This window comes from Uranotaenia lowii, chromosome 3, assembly GCF_029784155.1.
Source record: "Uranotaenia lowii strain MFRU-FL chromosome 3, ASM2978415v1, whole genome shotgun sequence".
NCBI lineage: Eukaryota > Metazoa > Arthropoda > Insecta > Diptera > Culicidae > Uranotaenia > Uranotaenia lowii.
Genome location: NC_073693.1, coordinates 51,799,967 through 51,827,369, shown reverse-complemented (window position 1 = coordinate 51,827,369; position 27,403 = coordinate 51,799,967). Strand labels below are relative to the sequence as shown.

General features: G+C 39.5%; 1 protein-coding gene across 3 annotated transcripts in view; it reads right to left on the bottom strand.

Annotated features, from left to right (window-relative positions):
* Positions 1-15,139: 15,139 nt before the first annotated feature.
* LOC129758169 (PHD finger protein rhinoceros) overlaps positions 15,140-27,403 on the bottom strand; it is a 41,076-nt gene continuing 28,812 nt past the window's right edge. For all 3 annotated transcript variants that reach the window (XM_055755632.1, XM_055755630.1, XM_055755631.1), the window contains one exon: positions 15,140-27,354. In XM_055755632.1, coding sequence (XP_055611607.1) covers positions 17,543-27,354 — 9,812 coding nt within the window. In that variant the 3' untranslated portion in view covers positions 15,140-17,542. The remainder of the gene's footprint in view (positions 27,355-27,403) is intronic.

Here is a 27,403-nt window from a genome sequence, read left to right as displayed (position 1 = left end):
TATTACTGTTACAAAGGACATAGGACTTCGAAAACCAATATGATAGTTTGTTATTCCTTATGAGGGATTTTCGCTAGATTTTGTTTTAAAACACTTCATTCAACTTGAATTTAAATGGTAATTTTGGCTCTAGAAGGATAGGAGAATAGGATTTTCAAAATTAGATCACACTAGTCAAAAGTGTCTCCAGATCATATCCTTTCACCCACCCTCCCAAACAAGATTATTTGCTAGGATGCAGAGGTGACCTCGGTCCTAAAGCACGAATTATTTCTTTCATCCCTTTCTATTTTTTCATACCTATCTATTGACTACTAGGACGTGGCCGGCGCCGTTATTGACAATCAAAGAGAGAGCATCAGTTTTGGGCAATGTGAATGAATGTCAATCCCAGACACCATTCATTTGACCGTTGGACAAAATTGGTGGCCTCGGTCAATCACGGAGTAGCAACCATTGGCGATGTGAAGTGCAAGATGGTATAGCCAACGTCTCAAGATCGCTTACTATTCTAAGCTGCCTACTCTAAACTTTTATTTCCCTGACCCCTCTACCCACATTTCCTTTTCAGCGTCAGCTTCTCACAGCTATTTAAACGCCACAAAAAAAAAATTTTTTTGAGAAGGGCGCACGATCAACGCGATTTTCAGCACTAATATCGACAAATTCGCCCTGTGGAAAAGCGATACACAGGTGCTCGTGTTTTGATTTTTTTGGGTGTTCAGGGCTGCCAAATGCATTGATATTTGAGAAAATGATTATATTTTTTCTAATGGAATGTTATTGAAAAACCTTTTCATGAGTACTGAGCATTTCACAACTTTCCCGTAGATTTCTATCGAATGTTAATTCGCATCAAACGCATTAAACGCATCATTTATCTGAACGAAATAACAACTTACTGTATCGCTCTCTGTAACGAAGTATCGAATTATGTGGATATGTTTAAAATAATCAGAGCATGTAGGCAATTATTTTCAAACTCAACATAGTCGGGGCTTTCATTAATTTACTTGTTTGTAACAGTTAATGATTTTGCATTCGTTTAGAAGTTATAAACCACTCTTTTTTAATCAACCAAGCAGTACATGAAAATATATTTCAGATGTTTTGAATTCACCTTGAAAATTCATTAGCAAAAGATGGCTTATCTTAATCCGTTTAGAGACGCCTCGTAATGAATTCAAACATTTAGCTGATGATAGTTAAAAAATTTAATCAACTCAGAAGTATTATAATTAGTGTAAAACAAGCAAATACTGATTTTAGAAACGCACCTAGCATCACTGGGGAGGCCGCCAGCAATCCAAAATTTTAGGTTATGGCTGAGGCCAATTTTTCGCCAATACTATCGTCCGTATATACCCTTATAAGGGTATATACGGGCGCCAGTATTGGTGAAAAATTGGCCTCAGCCATAACCTCAAACTTTAATGAACTGACGGCCTCACCAGTGATGCTAGGCGCGTTACTAAAATCAGTATTGGTTTTTTTTTAAACTAATTATAATATTTCTGAATTGATTAAATTTTTTAACAATCAACAACTAATCGTTTGAATTCATTACGGGGCGTCTCTAATAAAATTGATGAAGATAAGCCATCTTCCGCTAATGAATTTTAAAGGTGAATTTAAAACATCTGAAATATATTTTCATGTACACTGCAAAAAATCGACATTTATAGTTTATGTTCCTTCACACATAAGCCAATTAATGTCTGCTGCTATATGATTCAAATAATATTTATGTTTGAGTTTTAGTATTAATTGGATTGGAATATGATGTTCATTACCTTACACATAACTTTTATGAATATCATCTTTGAAAAATTTCACTCTTTCAAAATGGCCGAGATTGATAAAGAAACACGAGGTGCGCGATAAAAAAACCTTTTTCTCGGAATAATAAGGACAAATAAGGTTAGTAAATTTTATTAAAACTTTAAAAGAAGGTGTTTACGATAACAACACAGCCTATGTGTATATTTTTATCCTATCTCTCTTTCACAGCAAGTTTTGGTGTTTGTTGCGGCCTTAAGCAATGTGAAATACAGTGCTAGATTCGGAAAAGGAACCTCGGATTTTTCGGATGATGAGCCACGATGAGCCACCGGAAATGACAATAGTTTAGTGACAAAAAGTATTGAATAATTTACACGAAAAAAAAATTAATAAATAAATGATATCATTTTAAACAAAATCACAATTTTCCTGCTTATTTGGAGACTAGATTTGAAAAAAACCTAATTTAAAGCCTACTTTTAGGCGTTTTCATTGCACATATAACATCCATATGTGTGAATTTATCATTTTCATGAGTCGCATATAAACCTGAAATATTTCCAGAAAATATGTGTGACACATAAATTTCAATTGGGAGACAAATTGCAAAAGTCTATATAGGCTCACACATAGCCCCAATGTGTCGATTTGGTTGAGTGTACTGCTCGGTAAAGTAAAAAGAGTTGTTTCCAACTTCTAAACGAATGCAAAATCATTCACTGTTACAAAAAAAAGTAAATTAATAAAAGCGACGTTGATGTTGACTATGAAAATAATAGCCTGCATGCTCTGATTATTTATAACATTTTCACATAATTCGCTACATCGTTTAAATGTGCGATACAGACAGTTGTTATTCAGTTCAGATAAATGTTGCGTTTAATTTCATATTCTAATAGAAATCTAGGGGAAAGTTGCAAATTCTCAGTACTCATGAAAACGTTTTTCAATAAACATTCAATTTAAAATATAATCATTTTCCAAATATCCATGCACTTGGCAGCCCTGACCACCCAAAAAAATCAAAACACGAGCATCTGTGTGTCGCTTTTCCACAGGGCGAATTTGTCGATATTAGTACCGCAAAATCGCGTTTATCGTGCGCCCTTCTCAAAAATTGATTCTGTTCTCCCATGGTTTGAGGTTAGGGCTGAGGCCTCCTGTTAAGGTGGTGTTCGTGTAAAACTGTCAATATATCCTAAAAGAGAGATGGATGCACATCAGTAAGCCTTGATTGCTTTTGGCGCCTTCCTACTCTGAGTGATTCGAATGAAAAAAAAAGGGAAATTGGGTGCCATGACTTTTATTTGATACGAAAAAAAAACTAAATATTAATTTTCAAATTCCACAAAAACATTTTCGAAATTATCTCTCCGTGGTGTTATTCTTCGCGTGAAGACAAACACAACAAAAAAAATCACATGCAAATCGGATGATCCAGTGAAGAGTTTTGCGTGTTCGTACATTTCAGTATGGTCTGTCTCTCTCCCTGTTTTATATATACACTGCAAAATATCCACATATTAGGGTTATGTGTCGGCCTATATAGATTTTTGCAATTTGTCTTCCAATTGAAAAATATGTGCCACACATATATTCTGGGAAATATTTCAACGCTATATGCGACACATGGACATGATAAAATTTCACACATAGATGTTATATGTTTGAAATATTCGTTTGAAAAACGCCTAAAAATAGGCAGCAGATTGTTGAATAATATTTTTTCTCTTATCTACTTTCCGGCGTTAAAATTATGCAGTCATATTTCCTAAATACCATTTTTTTATCAATTATATTTATTTTTACAGATTTATTAAATTTTATCCTTATTTTTCTTGTTTAACGTCCTAAATATTGTTCGAAATCTGTGGCCAATCGTCCGAGCCGTTTTTTTCACGCTCCTACTCAGCATCCGAGCCAGAAAATGGATTGTATTGATCTAGAAGCAGATGGAAATAAATTTAACATTAATCAGCAACATAAAATGAATTCTCAACTCACCTTTCATTAACCTGCGTTTTGTTGTCATTGAAGGGCCGATCGCTATTCGGAGATGGGAGAAGAGATAATATTCAACAACTCTGCAGTCCTTGCTTGGCGAAAATTGCAGTTTAACTTTATATTAGATAATTATTTAACTGTTGTATTGGTCAATACAAAATTGCGTGTTTCTATACAGCACTTCATTTTTTTCTAATTGCAGCCATTTTGATTTTGTGAAATAATTCAAAGATGATAATCATGAAAGCTATGTGTGAAACATAAATTTTATTTGTATCATATAACGGAAGAAATCCAATAGCGTATGTGTGGAGAAACATATATTTTAAGTGTGGATTTTTAGCAGTGTATAGATTTCATATAAATCTTTTATCAATAGAAACTTTGTAATGTCAGTAAAATATGTTTAGCACATTATATACAGCTAGAGCTACTAGTTTTCGGCTCTCGGCTTCTCTCTCTGCCGAAATCACCACCCACCGTACCAACTCGGAGAGCAAACAAACACGTTCTGCTGGACGCGCTGCTTGTGGTTCTAGAAATTCAGGAATGATTTTACGGTTATAATTTTCCTATTTTTTTTAAATCTCACAGCGTGAATTGTTGCACCTCACTAGAATGTAGATTAAATTTGCTTTCCAATGAATATACTTTTTATTGGTCCAAACAAAGATAAAGCACTGAAAATCCGGGTACAACCTGACGGTGGACCACAAAAACAAATGAAATTTCAATTTGTAAAAAAATCGCGCAAAGTAGTCAACTTTGAAAAATTCCCGTTAATTCAATTTTTGTTGCATCAAAAATCTAAAGACAACAAAATGTCAGAATTAGAATAAAATTTGTAATGATATTTTCTCAAAAGCTCTACCACCGCTCAAACAGTTTTTACTAGCAATCTAATGAAAAGTAGGTTTTTCAGACCACTTTAAAAAAAAAATTGTTTAAATATTTCTTGGCTTCATGATGTAGACATTAACTTCAGCTTCAGTGTAATATATGAACTACAGCACTTTTCCTGAGGCATGTTTTTTCGGATTTTTTTTTCTTTCATGCTGAATAACGAGAAAACTAAAAGCTTTAGCTATATATAATGTTCTAAACATATTTTACTGACATTACAAGGTTTCTATTGATATAAGTTTCATTGTAATCGGTTAGATATAAAAAGAGTTATGATTTTAGCTTGGAGTGTCAAATTGACACTCCTAGTGCTGATTAGGATAATGAAATCTAATGCGGATGAAGGTTAAAGTAACGAAATCTAATGCGGATGAGGGTTAAAAGTACTCTTCATTCGAGTACGCCATTTTGGATGTGGTACAAGCTGGTTTTTTTGGCTACGTATTTAAAATCGGAAAATCGAATTAAAAGTGCCGAAAAATAAGTTAAAGTATAACTCGAATAGCGATCAATCAATGGAAAGCGAAATTTCGTTTCGGAAAAGCCCAAAATCTTGAGAAAATCAAAAAGTTTGAGGCGATAAGGCTTATGTTAAGAGTGAGGTTAGAGTGATGGAAAGCGTCATGAAGATACCGGACCCACCGGATCCGGAGCAAACAGCAACTGGTGCGATCAAAAAATCAAAACTGGACTGGATAGATGAACTGGACAAAGATGCGGAACAGCCCACCGGAAGCAAAAAAAAGGAGTATGAAAATTTCAACTATGCAATCACAGATACTGGCCCATATCGAGTGTACTTTGAGTTGCGGAGAGGATCAACAACCGAAATCAAAAAGATCAACAAATTTGCATTAGGAAGCACACTACGTAAGATGAGTAATTACAAACACTGTATCACCGACATGAAATACGTAAGTAAACAAAAAATCATTGTTTTCTTAAGTAGCTATGCGAAAGCGAATCAGCTAGTAGTAGAGATGAATGTAGAGGGCTCGGAATATAAAGCTTATATCCCAAAACATTTAGTTTGTATTACGGGCATTGTAGCGGGCATTCCGACAAACATAGATCTTAATGAGTTGAAAGAGGACACCGAAAGCTTTGTTCCAATCGTAAGCATCGATCGAATGCATCGCGGAAAAGAAAAAGAGCCAATTAACAGACTGAGAATCACCTTTCGAGCACAACAACTTCCGGAATCCGTTAGGATTTTCGGTTGTCCCGCGAGAGTAAGACCGTTTACACCCACAATTATTTTATGCCACCGTTGTCTCAGATTTGGTCACAATACAAGTAATTGTAAAGGGACCAAACGCTGTGACAAATGCTCAGAGCGACACGAGCTTACCGAAAATTTTGAGAACTGCCAAAACCCAATTAAATGCGCTAATTGTAGGAATCCAGGACATAGATCAACAGACAACAACTGCCCAGAACGAAAAAGACAGCAGGATATTAAAATCGTAATGTCTAAACGTAATTGGACTTACGCAGAAGCACGGGAGCAAGTTTCAATGGTCAGCCAAAATTTGTATACACCTCTTCAAGATGCCACAGAATTTCCTACACCCACAGAAAGCTTCGCGAGTATGACGCGGAACAACTACAGATATAAGGACCCCCTGAGAGACCAATGGATGAAGACAAACCAAGAACGAAAGACTATCCAAGCAGCTGTAAAGTTATATCAGGATCAACCAACCTCATCATCATCGAAAGGGAAACGAGCCCGAGTTGAAAACTCTTCGTCGAAAACCATGGCTGAAAACATCACTGACCAGCGAAATAATATTGTTAGCAGCATCGAAAGTAACAATGTAGGTCTAGGTCTCCGCAACCCTTGGAACGTGGGAGACAAGGAACGGTACCAAAATGAGGTAAGAGAAGCCCAGGCAAAAATGGAACGTTCATTTCAGGAAAAAATGATTACATTTTATACGGAATTCATCGGCCTATTGGGGCCTCAAGATCAAGTCAGAGAACTGTTTAATAGTTGTACAAGAAGACATTTTAATTTGGCTAATTCGGTAGTAGGCAACCCAAAATAAATAAAAAGCAAAAACCAACCTATTGTGTCACCCCTTATCTTTTTAAAATACTAAAAATGGCTACGAACTACGGATTTAAGATTTTACAAGCGAACGTGCAGAGTTTGTATAAAAACAAAGCAGAAATCCAAAGGGTTTTAACGGGGGATGAGTTCGCAGCGGCCATCCTATCTGAAACATGGACCAATGAACTGCTAGAAGGAACAAATAAATATAATATTACTGGCTATCACTTTGTGCCACAATCTAGGGAAGATAACTATGGTGGATCAGGGATTCTGTTGAAGAATTGCTACAGCTACTCTAAACTTACCACACCTCCAAATCTCTCACAATCAACACAGGTAGTAAGCATAAAAATCAATAAACTGGATTTAATTCTTTGTTCTGTATATATCAGCCCTTCGATCTCCTTAGCAGAGTTCGAGCTCGATGCTCAGGCAATTCTTTCTAGTCTTGACCAATACCAAAAAGTTATAGTAGGGGGCGATTTTAACGCCCACCACGTTGAATGGGGAGACGATAACTGTGACTCTAAAGGAGAAAAATTGCTAAATGCCATCAACTGCAGTAGGTTCCTGATAACAAATGACGGAAGTAAGACATATATTCCCCTCCAAATAAACAAGAGCTCATCTGCAATAGATGTTACAATGTGTTCGACTAACATGATAAACCGTGTAACATGGAGAGTTTTAGATTACAGCATTGCTAGCGATCATATGTGTATAGAAATAGACTGGTTGATCGAACTACCTGCCCAGAAACATTTTTACCATAACAAATCCAAGATAGCCAAGCAATTATCTGAACTTAATGCCTCTGAAATAGATACGGTCAGTGATCTGTTAAATAACGTAAAGAAAATACACAAACAAAATCGCATGAAATGCAAAAAGACCCCCAAATTCTGGTGGTCAGACAGTATTGACGAGGCGTGGAAAGAAAAAACATCAGCCAGAAGAGAGTATAATAGAATATCATCCCCAGAAAATCTAATTGAATTTAAAAAGAAAGCTGCTATTTTTCAAAAGAAAAAGAGAGAGGAAATCAGGAAAAAATTTGATGAGTTTCCAAACGAGATTGGTCCGTTTACAAGTTCAAAGGAACTTTGGTTGAAAGTTAGTAGATTAACAGGAAAACGTTTTTTCAAGAAAGAGAATAATTTTCTGAAAGATGATGAAAACTTGGTAGAACAGTTTTTGGACACTCATTTTGGGCCTCACGATCCACAAATAATACATAGCCCTACACACGTCGCCCAAGACAATTTACTAGAAAAGGAAAACTGGCACAGGATTCTTAGTAAAAAGAAAAAAACATCGGCTCCAGGAGAAGATAATCTCTCCTACGATCTTTTGGCTCATCTTAACACTGAGGTCAGGGACAAGTTAATATTCCTATTAAATGATATGTGGAGAAAAGGTGTCATTGATAACAACCTGAAAATTATCAAAGTCATAGCGATTCCTAAGCCTGGTCGAGATCAGAACACCATAGCAGGGAAAAGACCTATCTCTCTCGTTCCAGCAATCACAAAAATTGCAAACTCAGCAGTGTTAGAACGTCTACAAAGATTCCTAGATGAAAAACAGCTTCTACCCGACACCTCATTTGGTTTTCGAAAACATCTTTCCACCAACACATGTGTCAATTTTGCGCTCAACTGGATAAATCAAAGCAAACGTTTGAATTTCCTAACAGCGTTGATCTGTTTAGATCTCTCAAATGCCTTCAACGCGGTCCGTATTGAAAAACTCGAAGAAATCCTAGTGAAGATCGGAGTCCTACCGGATGTTCTAATGTGGACAATTTCATTTCTACAAAACCGTCAAGTAATGTTCCATATGAGCACTAAGACGATTTCCCGAACTATTAACAACGGGCTTCCCCAGGGAGACGTTTTGTCCCCTACCCTGTTTAATATATACACAATTGATCTTCACCGAAAAGTTGACACAGATACAATGTTGGTACAATACGCCGATGACTTCGGTATTTTAATTCGGGGAAAAGACATCAACGCACTTAATGCCCTGGGACAAACATACTTGGATTTTTTCACCAGCACAGCTGATACGTTAAACTTTTCCATCAACCCAGATAAAACAAAAACCATATTCTTCCAACGGGGTACTAAAGAACTGGACTTCTTTATTAATAATACCAGGCTAGAAAACGTTAGAAGCCACAAATACCTTGGAGTAACCTTCGACCGTTCGCTCAATTTTGGAATACATGTCAAACAGCTTAGAACAAAGGTACAGGATCGACTCAACATGATCAAGGTCCTCAGTGGGGTCAAAAGCGGAACTCATCCACAAGCGATGATAAAAATTCATATGGCTCTGTTTCGAGGCACCTTGGAACAAAATAGCTCCGTGTACAATAATGCAAGTGTAACAAACAGGAAATTACTTGAGGTGGTTAACAACCAATGCTTAAGAAAAGTCATTGGGGCGACAAAGTCTACCCCGAGAAACGTATTAGTTGCTCTCAGTGGACAAGAACCAGTTGGGCTGAGGCAAGAGTTTGTAACAACTAAGGAAATCAGCAGACATTTCTCGAGGAACAATGTAGTGGCAGAGCAATTAAGAAGCGTACGGTTACCTGAAGATAGAAGTAGTTGGCACAAGTTCTCATACCTAGAACAGATCTATTGGCAGAACAAGGCAATACTCGATCGAGTACAACCGGTGATCCGTCTGAGCATTCGACAAGAAGTCGATATTTCATCCGACTTGGAAGGTCTTACAACAGCAAAGCAAAATACAAATCCAGCACGAGCTAAACAATTGGCAGGATGGAACAAAATGTTCGATAGGTGTGTACTTCGAAACGACCGGCTGTTCGCGTCCCTGAGCATGGAGACAAGCATCACATCAGCCGAGCTGATAGCTATAAAAGAAGCTACACGAATTATTGAAGAAAACTCACTATCTCACTCTGTTATATACACCGATTCAAAAGCATCATGCTTGATGCTACAATCTGCACAAGATAACAGATATGACGAAAGCATCCTGATCGAAATCCTAAGAACATGCTCCTCATACAATGTCGCGATACAATGGATTCCCAGTCACGTTTCCATCACAGGCAACGAAATCGCAGACGGTCTGGCCAAACATGGATTGCATTCGGACTACGTTTACGAAAATAATCTTATGCTCAAAGACAGTATATTCTTGTTTAAAAGATCACTAAACGAAAAAACAGATAGGTGGTACAGTAATTACTCTACAGATAAGGGAAAAAGCTTCTACTACATACAACCCGCATTCTCAAAAGTCCCGTGGTTCTTCGGAAAAGACATGAGTGGCCGGGACATCCGGCTCCTGAACAGATTAATGGCTGCACATGAGTACTCCAAATACTGGCTGGCGAAAATGAGAATCCTAGATAACGCTAATTGCGACTCCTGTTTAACACCAGAAACGGCTAATCACACAATCATGGAATGCCCTCTTTTTAACACACTGAGAAGGCAGTATGATTTCCATGGCAAATATACTAACCTTCAAGAGCTATTTAAATCAAATAACATCGAACACTACAAGGAAATAGTAGAATTTGCACGCAATGCAAAGTTAAATTACTAAGTCATAGTGACTAAATGAAAACAGGGCATATAGTCTTTGCCACTAGCCCTTCCCCCTTTGGGCTGGCCCGGAAAACGGTGCGCAGTCCAAAAGTAGAAAGAAGAAGAAGAAGAAGAAAAGTACTCTTTACAAGATTTTATCTTAACACATTGCACTTGCCGCTATTGTGAATTCAAATATTTTTTTTGGAAAAGTCGCTGGTGAACTGACAACTGAACACAGACTTCTGACGATCTAGTGATTTATTTTCCTTTGTCGGAAATCAATCGGAAGTCCGGACTTCCGAAGTAAAATTAGTGTTAGCGCTATAATAACACATTTTTTGGTCAGATTGTTTGTTTTTTACTTTATTTTTCCTCTTCCGTAGTCTCAAAATGGACACCACGCAAGAAAAAGAGCGTTTATAAATTTAGCACACTCTCCAAGAATTGTGTAGCATGTTCATTTGTCAAAAAAGCTCGAATTTCTGAATACACGTTGTCTAAATCCAATAATTTTACACGGGGACGGAAAGGAAAAATGTGGAAGAGATATTATCACGCCAGAGCTAAATTTTACTTCAGTAGTCCAGACTAAAGCCCTACTGTGGGGCTTTAGTCCGGACTTCCGACAAAGGAAAATAAAGTACTAGATTGTCGGAAGTCTGTATTCTGCTGTCAATTCACTCAGGGTGGCCACCGAACCGGGAAAACCGGGACTTGAAAATGGAACCAGGAAAAACATAGTATCTCGAATCAAAACCGGAAAAATTCTGTATGAATAGTTTTTCTCATATACAAATCTGTTGAATCCTTAGGTCATTTCAACACAACGAGCTTGAAGTTTGTTTGGGATTTTGAGACATTTTGTTCGGGAGAAACATGAAAAACCAGTTTTTCATCAATAACGTTGGTTTCCTTCGGCCGATTTCTTTTAAAAACGGGTTTTCTTAAAGCCTAAATGATGACAAATACCCTTAAGGGGGGGGGGTAGGGTCTAACGGGTAAAAAAAAAACACCATTTTCACGATTTTTTCTAGAGCTATCGTTCAAACAAATGTATTCAAATTTTTTGCATTATACAAAGCATTGTTAAAAGAACATTTAGTAATTTTTTCGTAGAAAAATATTGAAAAATGAGCCGGTGACGGAGCACTTTCGAGGATGCCTTTTAGAAAACAGGATTTGCGGTGGACACTGTATCTCAGCACAGAATCATCTGAAGTCAAAAAATCAGAGCAAAATATTTTTAATACATGTTTTTCTGGACCCCAACGTTTTTATTTAACTTAAAAAATTTTTTATGAAATTTTTGTGACTGTTTGAAGTAAAAACTACGATTTTTCACGAAAAAATCCGCCATTTTTTATCTGTAAAATCTCCCCAAAGAAAAAAAAAGAAAAACGTGAGGGTCTGGTATTTTATATGTAGAAAATATGTTCCAAATTTGAAAAGAATCGGATAAGTAGTTTTCAAATGACGATGTCCACGGACTTTAAAAATGTGCTTTCGAGAAAAACGCGCTTGAAGTTTCTGCTCTTGCTTTCTTGCAGTATTAGATAGGAGGAGATAAAGGCCTATAATTTCTACAGTTTTGCTTCAATTGACTTGAAAATTTGACACAACATTCTTGAAATGTTTAACAATAAGAAAATAAAAAAAATCGATTTTTTGAAAGTGTTAGACCCAACGTCCCCCCCCCCCCCCCCCTTAAAAAAGTTAGCCCATTTTTGAAGCCTAATAATTTTTTTTATTTTAACTCGAATCGATTTGCAGTCTTCGAATGAAATATTTGTCATAATTTGGGCTTTGAGAAAACCCGTTTTTAAATGAAATCGGCCGAAGGAAACCAAAGTTATCCATGAAAAATTGGATTTTCATGTTTCTCCCGAACAAAATGTCTCAAAATCCCGTGATCCGATCTGGCCCAAATTTGGCATGAGATCTTGTACTAGGCATAGGATTAATTTTAACATGCAGCACATAACTTTTTCGAAAGTCGGGTCATTTGGGGCACTCTAACGTACACGTTTACGTTTTTAATTTTATCTTAACCATACGTCAAGTTTTCATTCCATTAATAATATATTTAAAAATAAAATTAAATAAAACTCTATTTTTTTGGATTGTGTTATTGATAAATTTTGTGCTTTTACTGATAACCGCATTCTTCATTAGAACAAAAAAATGTGAAAAAATACTAATCATATGTGTATGAGTTTCGGAATAATATTCATTAAGAATCCAGAATTTAAAAATTTCACCCCAAGCACGGTTTTGAAAATTTGAATTAAAATTTCAAATTTAAAGTTTTCAATAATATGTATATTCATATATTTTCGGGGCCGGACTGAAAATTCTAAGATTTTTGATATTGCTAATCCAGAATCCAGAGCTCAGACTCTAGATACGCAATATTAAAAAAAATATTTTAAAGTTATCCAAGAAAAAACTGAGTTTCCAAAGAAAATGAATTTTGAGCTAACATCAGGAAATTTTAATTTAAATTCGAATTATGAATCCCAATTTGAAATTTAGTTTTTGTTATTGGATCAGTAATTCAATCCGAAATTAATTGTTCATGATCATAGTTCAAATATCAGAAGCCAGAGTAAAAAGAAAAAAATAAACAAATTTTTCATTGAAACTTCACCTTGAAATTTTCAGATCACATGGCGTTATATTAAAGCAATATTTTGTCAAATTTAAACCATGAAAATAAATTTTACAAAAAGCGAAGTTGTTGTCATAGACTGAGAAGAAGGTGGCAATATTCGACGAGATTTCGAAGGATACTAGAATTATTTTCTACAAAAATTATTTTTTTGAAGCTTTGCATTTGAATTTGTTAATATTTTATTTTCTGTAAAATATCCAAAAAAATATTCATACACATAAGTAGTGTATTCGAAAAAAATGCAACACTTTATTTTGTGAATAACTTTGGAATGCATGGATGAAAATTGATGAAATTTTCAGTGAAGCTATCTAGTAATGTAATGTGTACGTGTACAAAATTGGGTGACGATCTGTCAAGGGGTTTATGAGATAGCGTCCAATACTGAAGTTCATGGACTAAATTTTTAGGGCAGGATCAAGAAAAATCCAGAAAAGTCCCATTGGACGACCCAAAACCAGCTGGGTATGAACTATTCGATCAAAATTCACATGGTAAATCGTTTAGGATGCCCTAGAGGGTTCAATAGTGAGCAATAATTTGAATAAAAGTAAAGATGATTGATTCCATGGAGTTAAGGGATATGAGAGGTGTTTTCAAGCTCATTTCGAAAATATTATTAGAGGAATTGATAACAAAGAAAAAAAAATCTGACTGGTTTCTAGCTGACTAATAAACAGACCTGACTTCATTTCTACAAGGTAGAAAAGCTGCCCAATGGTAAAATAAACAATATACGGTGATCAAATGTGGGAAGATATTTTGACAGATTTCGTAATGGACAGCAAAACGAACTCTTTAGCGGTCACCTGGCTGGTTTCCAACCAGAACCTTTTCTTTGACAAGTTTCGCCTGTATTTCCCGGAGATAAAAGGAAAAATTGAGAAATTTAATGTCTAGTACTTGAGGACACTATCGATCTGTGGAAACTGCAAATCACTCAGTGTTTCATGACAATTGACACGATAAACGGCTAAAAATACAAAGAAGACTCCTCATATCCTAGTGATCAATGGTCCAAGATTTTTATTGAAAAAATTGTATACGACGCACGGTCACCCAGTCTATAGAATTTAACTCAGGTTTATTTTGCTCGTGTCTTGGCTCGTGTCGTGTCGAACGTACTATTTTACGGTCTGATGCGACTCTTATGGTTCAAATTTTTTGTTATGCTTATGGTTTATGAGTTCTGGCATGATACTATAAAATATGATGTACTTAAAGATGTTTTTGAGATTTTTTGGTATCTTAAAGTAGCGTTAATCACGTCATAATCATGATAAGCTTGTAGCTCCCAGTTTTAGAAACATTCCGAGTGGAAATCGTAATTCACTCTAGTTTATCCGATGAAATGGAAGGTTTATATAATATATTTTTGGAAATCAAGATGATGTTCAATAAAAATTCGTGCCAAGGTTTGGCAAAAATGCCATCCAGCTCATTCACAATTAAAGAGCTTCCTATCGCCCTTTCTACCATGCCGATTCTCTTCGTTGTGATAGTGGGTTTCATGGATATCGGTTTTGTTGTGACGAATGTTTTGCTTTAAAGTTTTCTGCCATAATCAAGCGCTTTTCGATACTATCATAAAACTGCGACCAGATCATTCAGACGTCAGTGTTAATTTGTCAAAATATTAATCAAATGAATAAGACAGAGTGGCTTGAAGCTTAAAACTTTTGACGTTTTAACCTAAATGACTTACCGTTCTTCTTAACCGTATCCTCGTCCGGTGGATCTTAGCTTGCAATCGGGAGGACATAGCAGTCGTTCAAAGCAATCAAAACCACCGAATCCTACCAAAAACAATGGAAATAATTTTTTAGACTAAACGACAGGTAAACGACATAATGACGACAATATCAAACAGCGATTTTGCAACTAAAGCCGACACGTTTTACTGACATTCTACAAGTGGGCCGAACGAATGTTTTATCTGGCTAAAACGACCAATACCGATGGTCAATGACAGACTGTGGCGGCCCTGAAGCGTTTTTTAGTCTGTTATCAATACAGCTACCTAGTTAGTAAGTGATAAGAAAACTTGCCGAACCGATGTATTCGCGCGAATTTCCCGGATGGGATGGCACGAGGTAGAGAGCTTGAGCTTTTCGGATGTAAGGAAAGAATCAAAGGCGCCGGTTTTGGATTATTTCATTTTTCAATTATGTATTTTTAAGAATAATTTATTTATATTTATTTTGTTGTAAATTTTCATAATTTACAGAGATTTGAAAGAAATTAAATATAAAAAATAAAAATATATTGCGTTTTTGTTTGTTTTGAATGGATTAATCTTTGCGATTCGCGCTTTCCCTACAACTGAATTTCCTTCAGGTTTTGTTGTTTTTGCAATAATAATAATGCTTTGTTACATGATATTTGACATTTACTTGTTCTATGTATGAAACTAAGAGAGATTTTTTACAAATTACCGTTTGCTTGCACCTCGTCGGTACACGTTTCCTTAAACTATGCTTTGTTGTTCACCATTCCATATCATTTGCCTATTACTTTCGCATCGCATTTTGTATGCACTTTAATTCTCAGATATACAGTTAAACTTTGTCCTGTGTTTCTTTTGTTTAGATTTAATGGTATTATAATACATTAATAGTTACGATTCATTTAGTCAACACGCGTTTTTGTAACCAATTCATGTGGTGTGGTTCTGTTTTCATACGAATACAAAAAAAACAAACGATCATCATTCACCATTCTGTTAATGGTTTTTCTATCTGCTAGGTTTCGAAATTTTCATGTCTTCCTCTATAGTTTACACATGTTAACTAACCCTATGCGATAAGGGGGTTTCCGGATTGTGTTCATATAAATAAATTAAATAGTTTTCTTGGACAAATTAAAGTAGGGTATTGGTTGGTATTACGACACGAAAATTAATACTAATCGTAACTAATCGGGGGTTATCGCTGTGGATCTATTTTGTTGAACCTTATCGCGTATTTCACTTATAAGATTAAATCCTTCTCTGCTATTTTGTTTTTATTTTGTTATAAAGTCACATAACTCATTTTACCTAATGTGTTGTCCCTAGATCTTTTTAAAGATTGTGAAGCATTATAATGTTTCACTTTTTTATTTGCTACTACTGTACACTAACACGTCAACAGATCAACGATCTGATCTGCCCGTTTCCCATTTCACAATCTCACTTTTCACGTTTTTTTTAAACAAATGATTCCTCCTTGCTTAAATATATAAAAACATATTAGGATTATAATTAGCTTAGTTTTTTCGCTTTTTTATTTTATACAAAGTGTGATACCGTTTTCAGTGGAGCAGTGTTTGATTTACGTTTCGTTTAGTTCTGCACGAACCGAAATCGGTTATCTTTCAGATGATGCAGTAATGAATCGTGTTTTGTTAGTTATTTATATAATATGTACACAGTGTTGGTATCAAGATTTACCACTGGTCGTTTCCCGCGCCCAGCAGGTTCTTTCGTTACGATCTTAGGATGAGGATAGTAAGTCGGATACAGTTTTAGATTCTTATTATTTTAGATAGTACGCTTTTGCCACCTCGAGAACAAGACAGGTTTTTTTGTTTCTATTAACGAGATCAGGATTTTAATGATGTATTAGCTCCTAACGATTCGCAGAGCAATTCCTCTCGTCATATCAAATAGACATCTTTATCAATTCATGCCACAATATACAGATCAGTTCGGATTGCAACACAGTACTTCTGTCATCGTAGAATTGTTCCAAGATTGTTCGGCTGGTGTATATTTTAGAATTGCGAAAACAAGGTCCCAGGAACGGCTATCCTGTTTCTCTAAACTACGCTCCTCTGTGTGTTCACTATAAACTACATGTTTCATTTACTGGTTTCAGTTTTATTTTATTTGCTTTAACTAAATTACTCTTCATAAACTTTAGAAGGTTTACTACTACTGTTTCGGTTATGCATTTCATTTGCTGTTAAATTAATTTTTACACATTTTTTGATTCAGTTAAAACTCTATGTTGTATGCAATTACAGATGTATAGATTGTATGTGCCTAGGTATTGGTTGTCTTATCGCTAACTGCGTGGGTGTCGAATTTGAACAAATGGTTTTTCGGCTTTCTTCTCTATAAAATCTAAAAAATAAACATCAAAAACATAATAAACTCACATACTTCAATATTTCTTTCTTTATCTCTATCTCACAAGGAAACATAGGAAGATCTTGTCTGCTGCAGAAAAGCTACACAGAGTATAATACAATCATAGAATTAGAGAAAATATTTCCCATTCACAGTTTTCATCTACCTAAAACATCATCTTCCTGACGCCCCAGGAGAGCATTTGAAAGACACATTTGAGTAAAGGGTAATAACAAAACTTGCAAACATTCTGATTCACACACATAGACCAACAGGAAATGATCATCGGCAGGCAGGTAAATAAACAAAAAGGAAAACAATTTACACAACACTGTTGATTCCATGCGCCGCCAGCATCCGCGCCGAGATCGTGCATGGAGCGACAAAAAACGGGAATTATTTTCCCACAGGAACGTGACTATTTACACAAACTGTCATCTCACTTCACAGTCTTTGCTAGTGGTCAAATCTTGCTGCTTTTGCTGCTGCTGTGGTTGTTGCTGATTTTGTTGTGGAACGACGGATTGTTGATGTTGTTGAGACAATCCAGGCAATCCGAAAGGATTGAACGCCGACGAAGTCCCATCACTGGCGGCAAGATGACTGAAAGACATTGACGATTCTGCTACGGTAGCTGACACAGTGGAATTTGAGGTTGAAGTTGAAAGCGGGTTGGTGGTTGCGTTCATGGCAAATGACGAAATTGATGAGAAAGTGGACATGGCGGCACCCAACAAGTCGGCTTCTCCTGAATCCCATGCGTGGTGACTTTCACCGGATGTTGCTTTGGCACTGCTATTATCTAGCGCGTCCACAGTTGTTGGCACAATTGGTTGTAGACTAGTAGGAGTTGACTTGGTAGAACCTATTTTCTCGCTTATCGCTTTCTTAGTACTCAGATTGAATTTGGGCAGATTGAATTTGGCCAGCTCCAGCTTAGGTAGAACAATATTCAACGTTTTGGTTTCTTCGCATCCTTCTGGTAACCTATTGCTGGTTTCTCCGCTACGACCACTGTTCTTGGATGACATAACATAACCTCCACCAGAAGAGCTTCTTGCCAATTTTAATCGGATCGGAGTAATCAAAGGCTTCATGACGTTGCTGCTACAATTGCTACTGTCGTTGGAATTGTGCAGCTCTGCCAGATCTAATGCTAGAGGGTCTATTTCTGGAGTGTTTTGCCCACTAAGCGTTGCTTCCGGCATAGGAACACTCATAGTTTCGTCGGATTGAGGTTTTCTACCGCCAAGTCGAATCACTATCCTTGGAGCATCGTCTGAAGTTTTCACGATTTCTATTTTCTCCTCCTTTTCGCCTTTATCCTTTTTGTGTTTTTTCTCCTTCTTTCGCTTCTTGTGCTCTCGATCACGTTCTTTGTCCTTATTTTTGTGCCGTTTCTTCCGACCTCCTTCTTCGTCATCAAACATCATCTGTTCAGCGTACATCAACGCGTCCCGCCTCAAATCCTCAAGAGTAGGTGGCACTATCGTCGCAAGACGTTTCTTAGGTGGTCTTATTCTATCGCTGTATGATCCACCGGACGCTTCCACCATGTCCGATCCTAACTTAATCTTAAGTTTCGGTGCCGCCTGCGGCTGATTAACGGTTGTTACCGTGGCCGTACGATTGTTTCTGGATCGTCTTTTAGCTACTGGTGAAATGTCCGAAGCAAGATTGCTGTTTGATCCGTTACTGCCAGTGGAACCGACGCTTTGACGTCGTGCCATAATCTCATGTTCCGTCGGTACCAATCCTCGCAACTCTCTCGACATGTTGGATGAAAGCTTTCGCCGTTTCTTGAAATCGACTCCACCGTAATCCTTGTAATCATCCTTTGTCGGTATAGTGCACAGCGAATCCATTGCTTTCGGAATGCCTACCGTTCGACTGATGGACGGATTCAACGAGAGGTTGGGATTCTGATCCACCACCTGGAAACCTGTCTGATCATCATGGTTCATATCCTGAGTCCAGTATTGCCGCAACAATTCTTTCTTTCTCATCCGTCGCAAGTTGGACGAGCCTGCACCAACATTAACACCCATAGAGTTCGACATCATCGGGGCATTTAGGCTAGGGTCCAATACACTCGCCTGTTGTAACGTGGCTGTAGACGACGAGGAACTATTATCCAACTGTGCAAGGGGACCTTTTATCTTGAGTTTCATGATATTCCGTGAATCCGATAGCGAAACTTTAGTTGTAATGATATCGAAATCGTTGGTTTCCTCCTGGGGAATTTCTATAGCTTCCGGCAGTACAGGTAGCGATGTTGGAGCGATACCAGCACTTGTAGCTGTGGTCAAACTCGTCGATGTGGTCGTTGTTGAGGTCATGGAAGTGCTAGAGCTTTCTGATATCGCAACAACCGATGGAGCGATTGCCACCGAAGCCGGCGGAGTAGTGTCCACCTTGCTGTTGCTTGCTTTCAGTGCCGACTGCAGTTCGTTCTCCATATCTTCATCGAGATCGGCTAGCGTCTGATCGGCCGTACCACTAGCGAAGGCACCTAACAAATGGTTATTGTACGCATCAGTATTTGCTGATGAATCAAACCCGCTGCTATAAGTTCGCATATCAACCGGACCCGGAAGCACCGTTTGCACCATATCCTGTAAACTTGTGGAAACACTCGGCTGCGTTACGCTATCTGCACCTGAAACCAACGATGAACTCAACCCACTTGGCATGGAGCTTGGTGTGAAAGAATTGCGATTAGATTTACCTCCAATACCGCTTGCTGTTGACGGGAACAAATTCAAACCCGGAAACTTTGGCGATTTGGAAGGTTCTCGGGAAGTTCGGTAAGAATCCGACATACGACAGTCAATCGATCGTCGTCTATCTCGCATATCTCGCAATTTTTCCATACTGTTACAGGCTAAATCGTCATCGAAATCAGGATCGTAAACTGTTCCAATTAATTTGTTATGTATGGTACCGCCCATAAAATCATTGTAATCGTTATGAGGCAGCTGTGGCATGAAATTAATTGGCTGTCGCCCTCCACGCGATTGCCGTCCATTTTTACCTCGGGTTGACATTCCACCGCGAGAGCCTTGATTTGCACCACCGCCACGAGGTCCTCTGGGACCTCGTTTCGCACCCCCGCCTTCAGGTTTTAGTGGCTTCACTAGCAAAGGTGGCTGTTGCTGCGGAATAGGCTTGGGATCATAGGTTTTTGGACTCTTACCAGGACTAATGTTTGCTGGTGACTTCATCTGACCCAAACCGGCGTCATGAGATTGATTCTGCTGAATACGGGACGACGATCTGGATGATTTAGCAGGAGACTTCTTGGAAACACTGTTTTGATCGAGCGATTGCAGTATACTGGAACCATCTCGTTGAGGTGTGTGCTGCTGTTGCATTTGTGGTGTTTGTGGTCCCGCCATCATTGCAGGTGAATGATTCATCATGAAGTTATGCTCCGGCGTTGGCTGTTGCTGCTGTTGGTTTCCAGGTGAAACCATAGCAGCGAGCGGTGAAGACATATTATCTGTCATTTGCGGAGTCATGGGCTGTTTCTGCTGCTGTTGAGGAGTTGGAGGTGAAACTATAGCATCCGTCATGCCTAGATTATGAGATGGATTGGTAAACATGCTATTTCCTACCACCATATCATCTGGTTTGGTTCCATGTGGTTGTTGCTGCTGTTGGTTCTGCGACTGGGATTGAGACTGCTGTTGTTGACCGCCAGCTCCTGCAGTTGGCAACATAGGATGATGAGGCTGCTGCTGTTGCTGTTTACTCGATTGAAAGTTGGGGGCGAAATTCGGTGGGAACATTGCCGTACCTGGTGAGGGAAATGGAACTTGTACGTTGGTGGGTGGAAAAAGCGCCACTGCTCCCGGATATTGAGTAGTCTGGTTGTAGTTGTACTGCTCCAGGGGATTCATTCCACTATTGGTTGTTGTATTGTGTTGCTGTTGTGGTCCTTGTGCTTGTGCCAGCTGACTTATTTCCATAAAATTGTTGAGATCATTGAGCTTGTTACGGTGATTGTTGGCATTCAGATCATGTTGCTGTTGCTGCTGCTGCTTCAACAGCATGTTTTCCTTCTCCTGCATAACAGAGCATTCATGTTTCTTCTGATTTGGTGGCATCATTTCGTTCCACCGTCGCTGAGAATGCGATTGTGGTTGTTGCTGTTGTTGGAGATTTTCAAATAGAAGTGAGGTAGCTTCATTTGAATTCGCCGCCACACTTTTGATCGTCTGCATAAAGTCTAACCCTTGCAACTGATTAATGTCATCCAGATGCGGGTGCTGTGATTGATGATGATGGTTTGTCTGCTGTTGAACGATATTATCGAACAAACCGGGCACTTGTGGACCCATGTGTGCGGATTGTTTCTGCTGATTGGTCCCGACAGATTGGTTGTTGAGTAATCCAGCTGCGGCTTCCATGCAACTTGGAGGTTGAGTTGGTTGCGACTGTTGTTGTTGTTGTTGTTGCGTTTGCTGTTGTTGATGTATCAAACCTCGACTTTCACCGCCCAAGGTTGAAGGAACTTGTTGTTGTTGCGTTGATTGTTGATGTGATTGAGTAGCAGTAACATCTGGCAACAAAGATGGAGGAACCCACCGCTCGTCTGAGGGTCGACTGGCCAGATGGTCCATATGATCTTCTTTCAAGCTCTTTTTACTGATGGGTAGTGATGCTAAAATGTCTGCACTTATGCGAAATTTACTGAAGTAGTCCAAGTCATTGTTCGACATAGGCTTACTCTTTTCCAAAGCTTGAGCTATAGCAGGAATGTCTTTCGTAGCATTGAAATCGAGTGCTGCCTGAGCACCAGTTTCAAATAGTTTACCATCGTCGTCCAGTGAAATGATATCAGAAGAACGTGAATCTTTGGACTCGTCCTGCTTTGCATCGTGCCCACCGACGGATCCCTTCTTGTACTTCTGACGCAACTTTTCCACTAGATTCAGCGTTTCTCGTTGGGTGTCTTCCTTGCAGTCTTCCATGAATGGGAAATTCAGGGGCGGATTCAAGCCAAATGTATCCGACTCAGAAAGTAAATCAAATATCGATAAAGCACCACCGGCAGCATTCAAGCCTGTGTCTTTGGTGGCAGAAGTATTGCTCGTATTGTTGTTGTTATTGTTGTTGTTACTATTATTACTGCTACTACTACTACTGCTATTGGTGAAGTTGTTCATGATGTTGCTCATACTATTGGTGGTAGGTGGAATGTTATCAACGCTCGTGGAGCTTACAGAGAAAGCTGAAGATGTAACAGGTGGTGGCGGCACCGCTGCCATTGCCAATGACTCAAGCTCGAATTGCTTTTTCTCCTCTTGATCAATTGTTACATCAGTTGATGGAACATCGACTGAAGTAATTTCCGTATTGATTGGTAACGTGCATCCATCATCCTTTTTCTTATCTACCTTAACTTCCGCTTCCGTTTTCTCTGTTTTTGTGTCGTTCGAACCATCATCAACGATTACCACATCTCTTCCATCATTTGACCGAGAATCGTCAACCAATGAAATGATTTCGATATCCTTTTTACTATCTGCCAGCAGATCTTTTGTTTTGTCCTTTGGGACCACCGGTGGAAGATTCATTTCTTCCTTTCTATCAGTTCCTTCGTTCTTAGTGTCTTCTTTCGGTTCTTTAATATCATTTTTGGTTTCTACACTTTCAACAATTGCTTCCTTAACAGTTGTTCTACTATTATCGTTTGGACTTGCTGAGTATTTTTCTTTCTTATCTTCAATACTAACTACTTCTTTGCCGACGATTTCTGACTGATTGTGGACCTTTTCATCTTTTACACTACTCTCCTCTACACTAGCAGGTAAAGTTTGTTCTAGCTCCGGTATCTTCTTCGCCGTAGGTACAACTCCCACTTCATCTTTCTTATCTCCGGTGCTCTTGGATGAAGAATCATCGATGAGAATGATATCCTCTTTTTCTTTTTCCTCAATTTTAGAGTTAACTCGTTTCGAACGACTACTACTCCTGCCTTGTTTCACATCGCCCGTTTTAACTGCTTCCGTTTCTATTTGTTGTGAAGTTTCAACAACTGCTGCCGCAACTGCTTCAATTACACTAATTCCAACAGGGGGAACAGTTTCCTTCTCTAAAACTGCTGGCATTGGCTCAACAAACTTCTCTTTGGCGGATACAGATTTTTCAGTTTTTTCCGCTTCTAGTTTTCTTTGTTGTTGAGCCTCCCGGATAGTTTTCTCTGCCTCCTCTGCAATTAACCGTTCGTTTTCCTTCTTTTCCCAATCACGATCCACGAACACAGACTTTCGTCGGTTCCGAAGTGGCACCGGTTTAGTAGCACCACCCTTTGCCGTAGTGTTTTCCTCCGATAATGGTTTGACTGCATTAGGAGATACGTAGCACGAGTTTCGCCTGCTGGGCATTACTTTGCTGCTAGCGGTACTCTTAGAATTATCTCCCGATTTGAGCATGTCAACAGCTCGGAACCGATCGTTAGACATTTTGTCCTTGACGCTGGGTGAAGTTGTTGATGAACTCGATTTTGCGGCCTCAATGCCGCCGCTAGCTGATGGTTGAGGCTCATTGGGTACGGTTGATGTCTTACTCTGTGGTTGTGGTTTTGTGCTACTAACCTTGTCGGTGGTTTTGTTGGAGGGTTCAGCAGCTGCCACTGGTGGAGACTGTTCTCTTTTAGCGGCAATTGGATTTTTATCAGCTGCACGTGTGGTTGCAGCCGCAGTTGTTGTTGTTGTTGTTGAATTTGTGGAACCTTTTTTGTTAGAGATAGATTCGGACGTTTCCTTTCGATTGATTTGTTTCTTAGGACTAGAGCCTCGCCGAGATGAGACTGATTTACGTCGATTACCTCCACTTTTCGTTTGCAATCGCGACGAGTCATCACTTTGACAACTGCTTGAGTCGGAATCGCTGTCAGATGAGGAAGAACTGGTACCAGAATCGGAAGATTTACTCTTGTCAAGAAAAGGCATCTGTCGATCTGTTTTACGAGCAGCGGCTGTAGCCGTTTTACCACCAACAATTGATGCTGACGAACCAACTTTCGAACCCGCAGCCGTAGCTTTGGTTGGTGGGATCGATAGCGTCTTCTTGTTGCTGATGCTATCTTCCTCATCTTCATCGCTATCCGAGCCCGAGCTGCTGGTGCTGGAACATGAGGATGAACTAGTTTCCGAGCTAGAGCTACTGGATGGAGTGGAAAGTTTCTTTTCTTCTTTTTTAGCTGACGAAAGAGGTGCTGCTTTAGTCGATGCCTTCGTTTGTCGTTCTTCGACTGCTGGAATCTTGGCTGAAGCTTTCGTTTGGCGTTCCTCAACAACAGGAACAGAACCTTGCGTAGCAGGAGCATCTGACGGTTTGGTAGTTCCACTTTTTAACTGCTCCGCTGCTTTCCTAGCAGCTTGCCGTTGTGGTACGTAGGTCAAAATATCTGCGGTCGAAAGTTCTTTAGCGGAGTCACGTGATTTCTCAGATGTAGGTTTATCCTTATCCTGATCATCTCGTTCTTTTTGCAACGTACGTTCTTTGGATGCAATCTTCTCGCGTTTCTCACGGTCAGATTGCCGTGCTTCTTTCTCCAGATTAGCTGCCTTAAGGCTTGGTTCTGATGGCTGTGCCGTTTGAGACTGTTTGACTGCTTTAGAAGTGTTCCGCTTAGCAGCTGTAGCTGAAACTTTCGGTGGCGCTTCTGAGGTAATCTCTTTGACAGTTTTACTACTGGCTGCTGCAGAAGATTTGCTGGAATCTTGATCCTTAGTGCCACTGCCGGTACTGATTCCACTGCTGCTACTTGTGCTGCTGCTGTTACTACTATGGCTTCCAGTACTACTGATGGAACTTGTGCTACCACTGCTACTGCTACTGCTTGAACTACTACTACTGCTACTGCTGCTACTACTGGATGCTGCTTCTCGATTCTCTTTCGCTTCTTTTCTCGTTACCGCCGGTGGTTGTTGTTGTTGTTGTTGCTGCTGCTGCGAGGATGATTGCACAGGGGGTGGAACAACGTTAGTTTTCATTAGATTCTCGGAAGCTTTCTTGGCAGCTTCACGTTGAGGTACAACCATAAAATCGGCCATAAATTCTTTTTTATTTTGTTGTTGTTTTGTCGTGCTGACCGCTTCCTTTTCTTGGTTCTGTTTCCGCCGACCGGGTGCGCTACTTTCTTTAGTGTTGGCTTTATTTGCTGATGCATAGCCACTACTGGTGCTACCACTCGTCGCCGTTGATGCAACATTCGGTTCAGTGGAAGGTGTAGACTTTTTAGGGTCAGTTTTAGACGCAACCGTTGGAGTCGCATTTACGGTCGCATTATGTACTGCAGTCGTTTTATTTGGTTTTACAGGGGAAACCGATTTCTGTTTAAGCCGATCCGCTTCTGCAAGATTAAACTCTTTCATTGCTGCTTTGGTACGGAAGGGATGCTGTTGCGAATCACTTGCTGTATTATCAGTCTTGTCCTTGTCGGTGCTGTCCGAGTCGGAGTAAATCGGTTGATTTTTGTTGCCAACATATGCATTGTTGCCGGAAGCCGGAGCGCCACGAGAAATAATAGATACTATCTCATCGCTGTCATTTGAATCCGATAAATGCATACGATCGTCGACGAGTTCGCGTTCCATCTGCCGGAGGGATGCATTTCGCGATTGAGGAGTGGTTTTCTTGGCTTGTGTATCGACGCCCGACGCCAAGGCAGTCGAACCTTTGATTCTCTCGTTGACTTCATCATCGCTTGAGCTTTCCATCGAGTTGTTACGATTCTTTTCGGCCGATGAACTAACTTTCCTTCTTTTTCGATCTGCTGCCTTTGTTTGTCGACCTTTCTTCCGAGCTGCCGGAGGAGAAATTTTCTTTGCATTTTCCTCTTCAGTAGAACTCGCACTCGTACTCTTGTTCCGTCTCGAGCGAGTGTCGCTTTCACTTGAAATGTCACTCAAACTTCGCCTGGCGGCACCATTGATGTACGTCCGTTTGTAGATGTTTTCTTGCTTGTTGGGCAATTGTCGCTGAACAACGGCAGCCTTGTTAATACCGTTAACATCGGCCACCTTCTTGTTGGTACTACTAGCGTTGGCTTCCTCCTTGTCCTTGTCCTTGTCCTTACCCTTGTCGTTTTGCTGTTTGCGGTTGTTTATCTTACTGCTGCTAGTAGCAGCGTTGCTATTACTATGTACACCAATAATACGCTCTAACATATCCTCTAAACTCATCACTGCCCTATTACTAACGGAATCACTTGAATATAGTCTATCATATATCGTAGGACCATGGTTCGCCTGCATAATAACGTCAATGGTGGATTCATCAAGGGGCTTCTTTTCGCTAGTCCGCCCAGTAAGAGCCGCAACCTGCTTATGAAACGTTTGCTCTCTCATTCTGAAGAAAGATCGGGACAGTTTTTCCCTCCTACTAACCATGTAACAAAGATTTCTAACCCTTTCCAAGTCTTGCCGTAGGTGGACAAACATTTTCATCTTCTCCAGGTCGTCAGCTTGCTCTTGATTCTGCGCAACCATATCAACTTCATCAGATTTCGGTGGCAAAAGCGGACGATTATGACCGGACTTACGTTTCAAAACCCAATAGTTGTAAATGTAATGAATTGCTTCTTGATCAACATCTAACAAATGACAACTTATATCTTTAACACTAACATGTTTGTCGAATTCGGCCTCGATTTCCTGCATACGTTGCGCTCGGGCCTGGTTTCGTTCTTCGGAAGTCATATCTTTACGCTTACGACGTTTGATTTCCCCACCACCTCCACCACCACTAGCACCACCCCCGGCATTGCTGCCGTTGTCTTCTTCGGTGTCGGTGCCGGCGTTAGCGCTAGGATTTCTATGGTCACCACGTTTACCTTTGTTGACGCCGTGCTTCTGGCAATACGAGCGCAGCTTCACCCCGTCTTCCGCGTTCTCATCCTCGATGATAGCTCGCATCTCCAGGCCATGCTGGAAAGCGCATGTCACGTGGTACGCCGTCTTGCAGGTCTTCACCGAGCACTGGATGCAGGCGCCGACCCGTTCCCTACAAAGCACGCAGATCAGGGCCCATCGGCTTGCCGGGATGCTGGAAATTTTGGTGATCGGTTCCATTCGGTCCACCGAACCTATGCTGACTTCCGGAATCCACAGGGCACAGGAGACGTGGGCCCACTTCTGGCCAGATCTCGTCGATTTCATGGCGCCACCCTTGTTCGGACAGAGCACGCAGTCCGGCTTCTGTCCCATCGAACACGTTCGACACAGCCATTGACCTGTAATTGAAATTAAAAAATTGCTACTGCTGTGCGGAAAACTTGACCT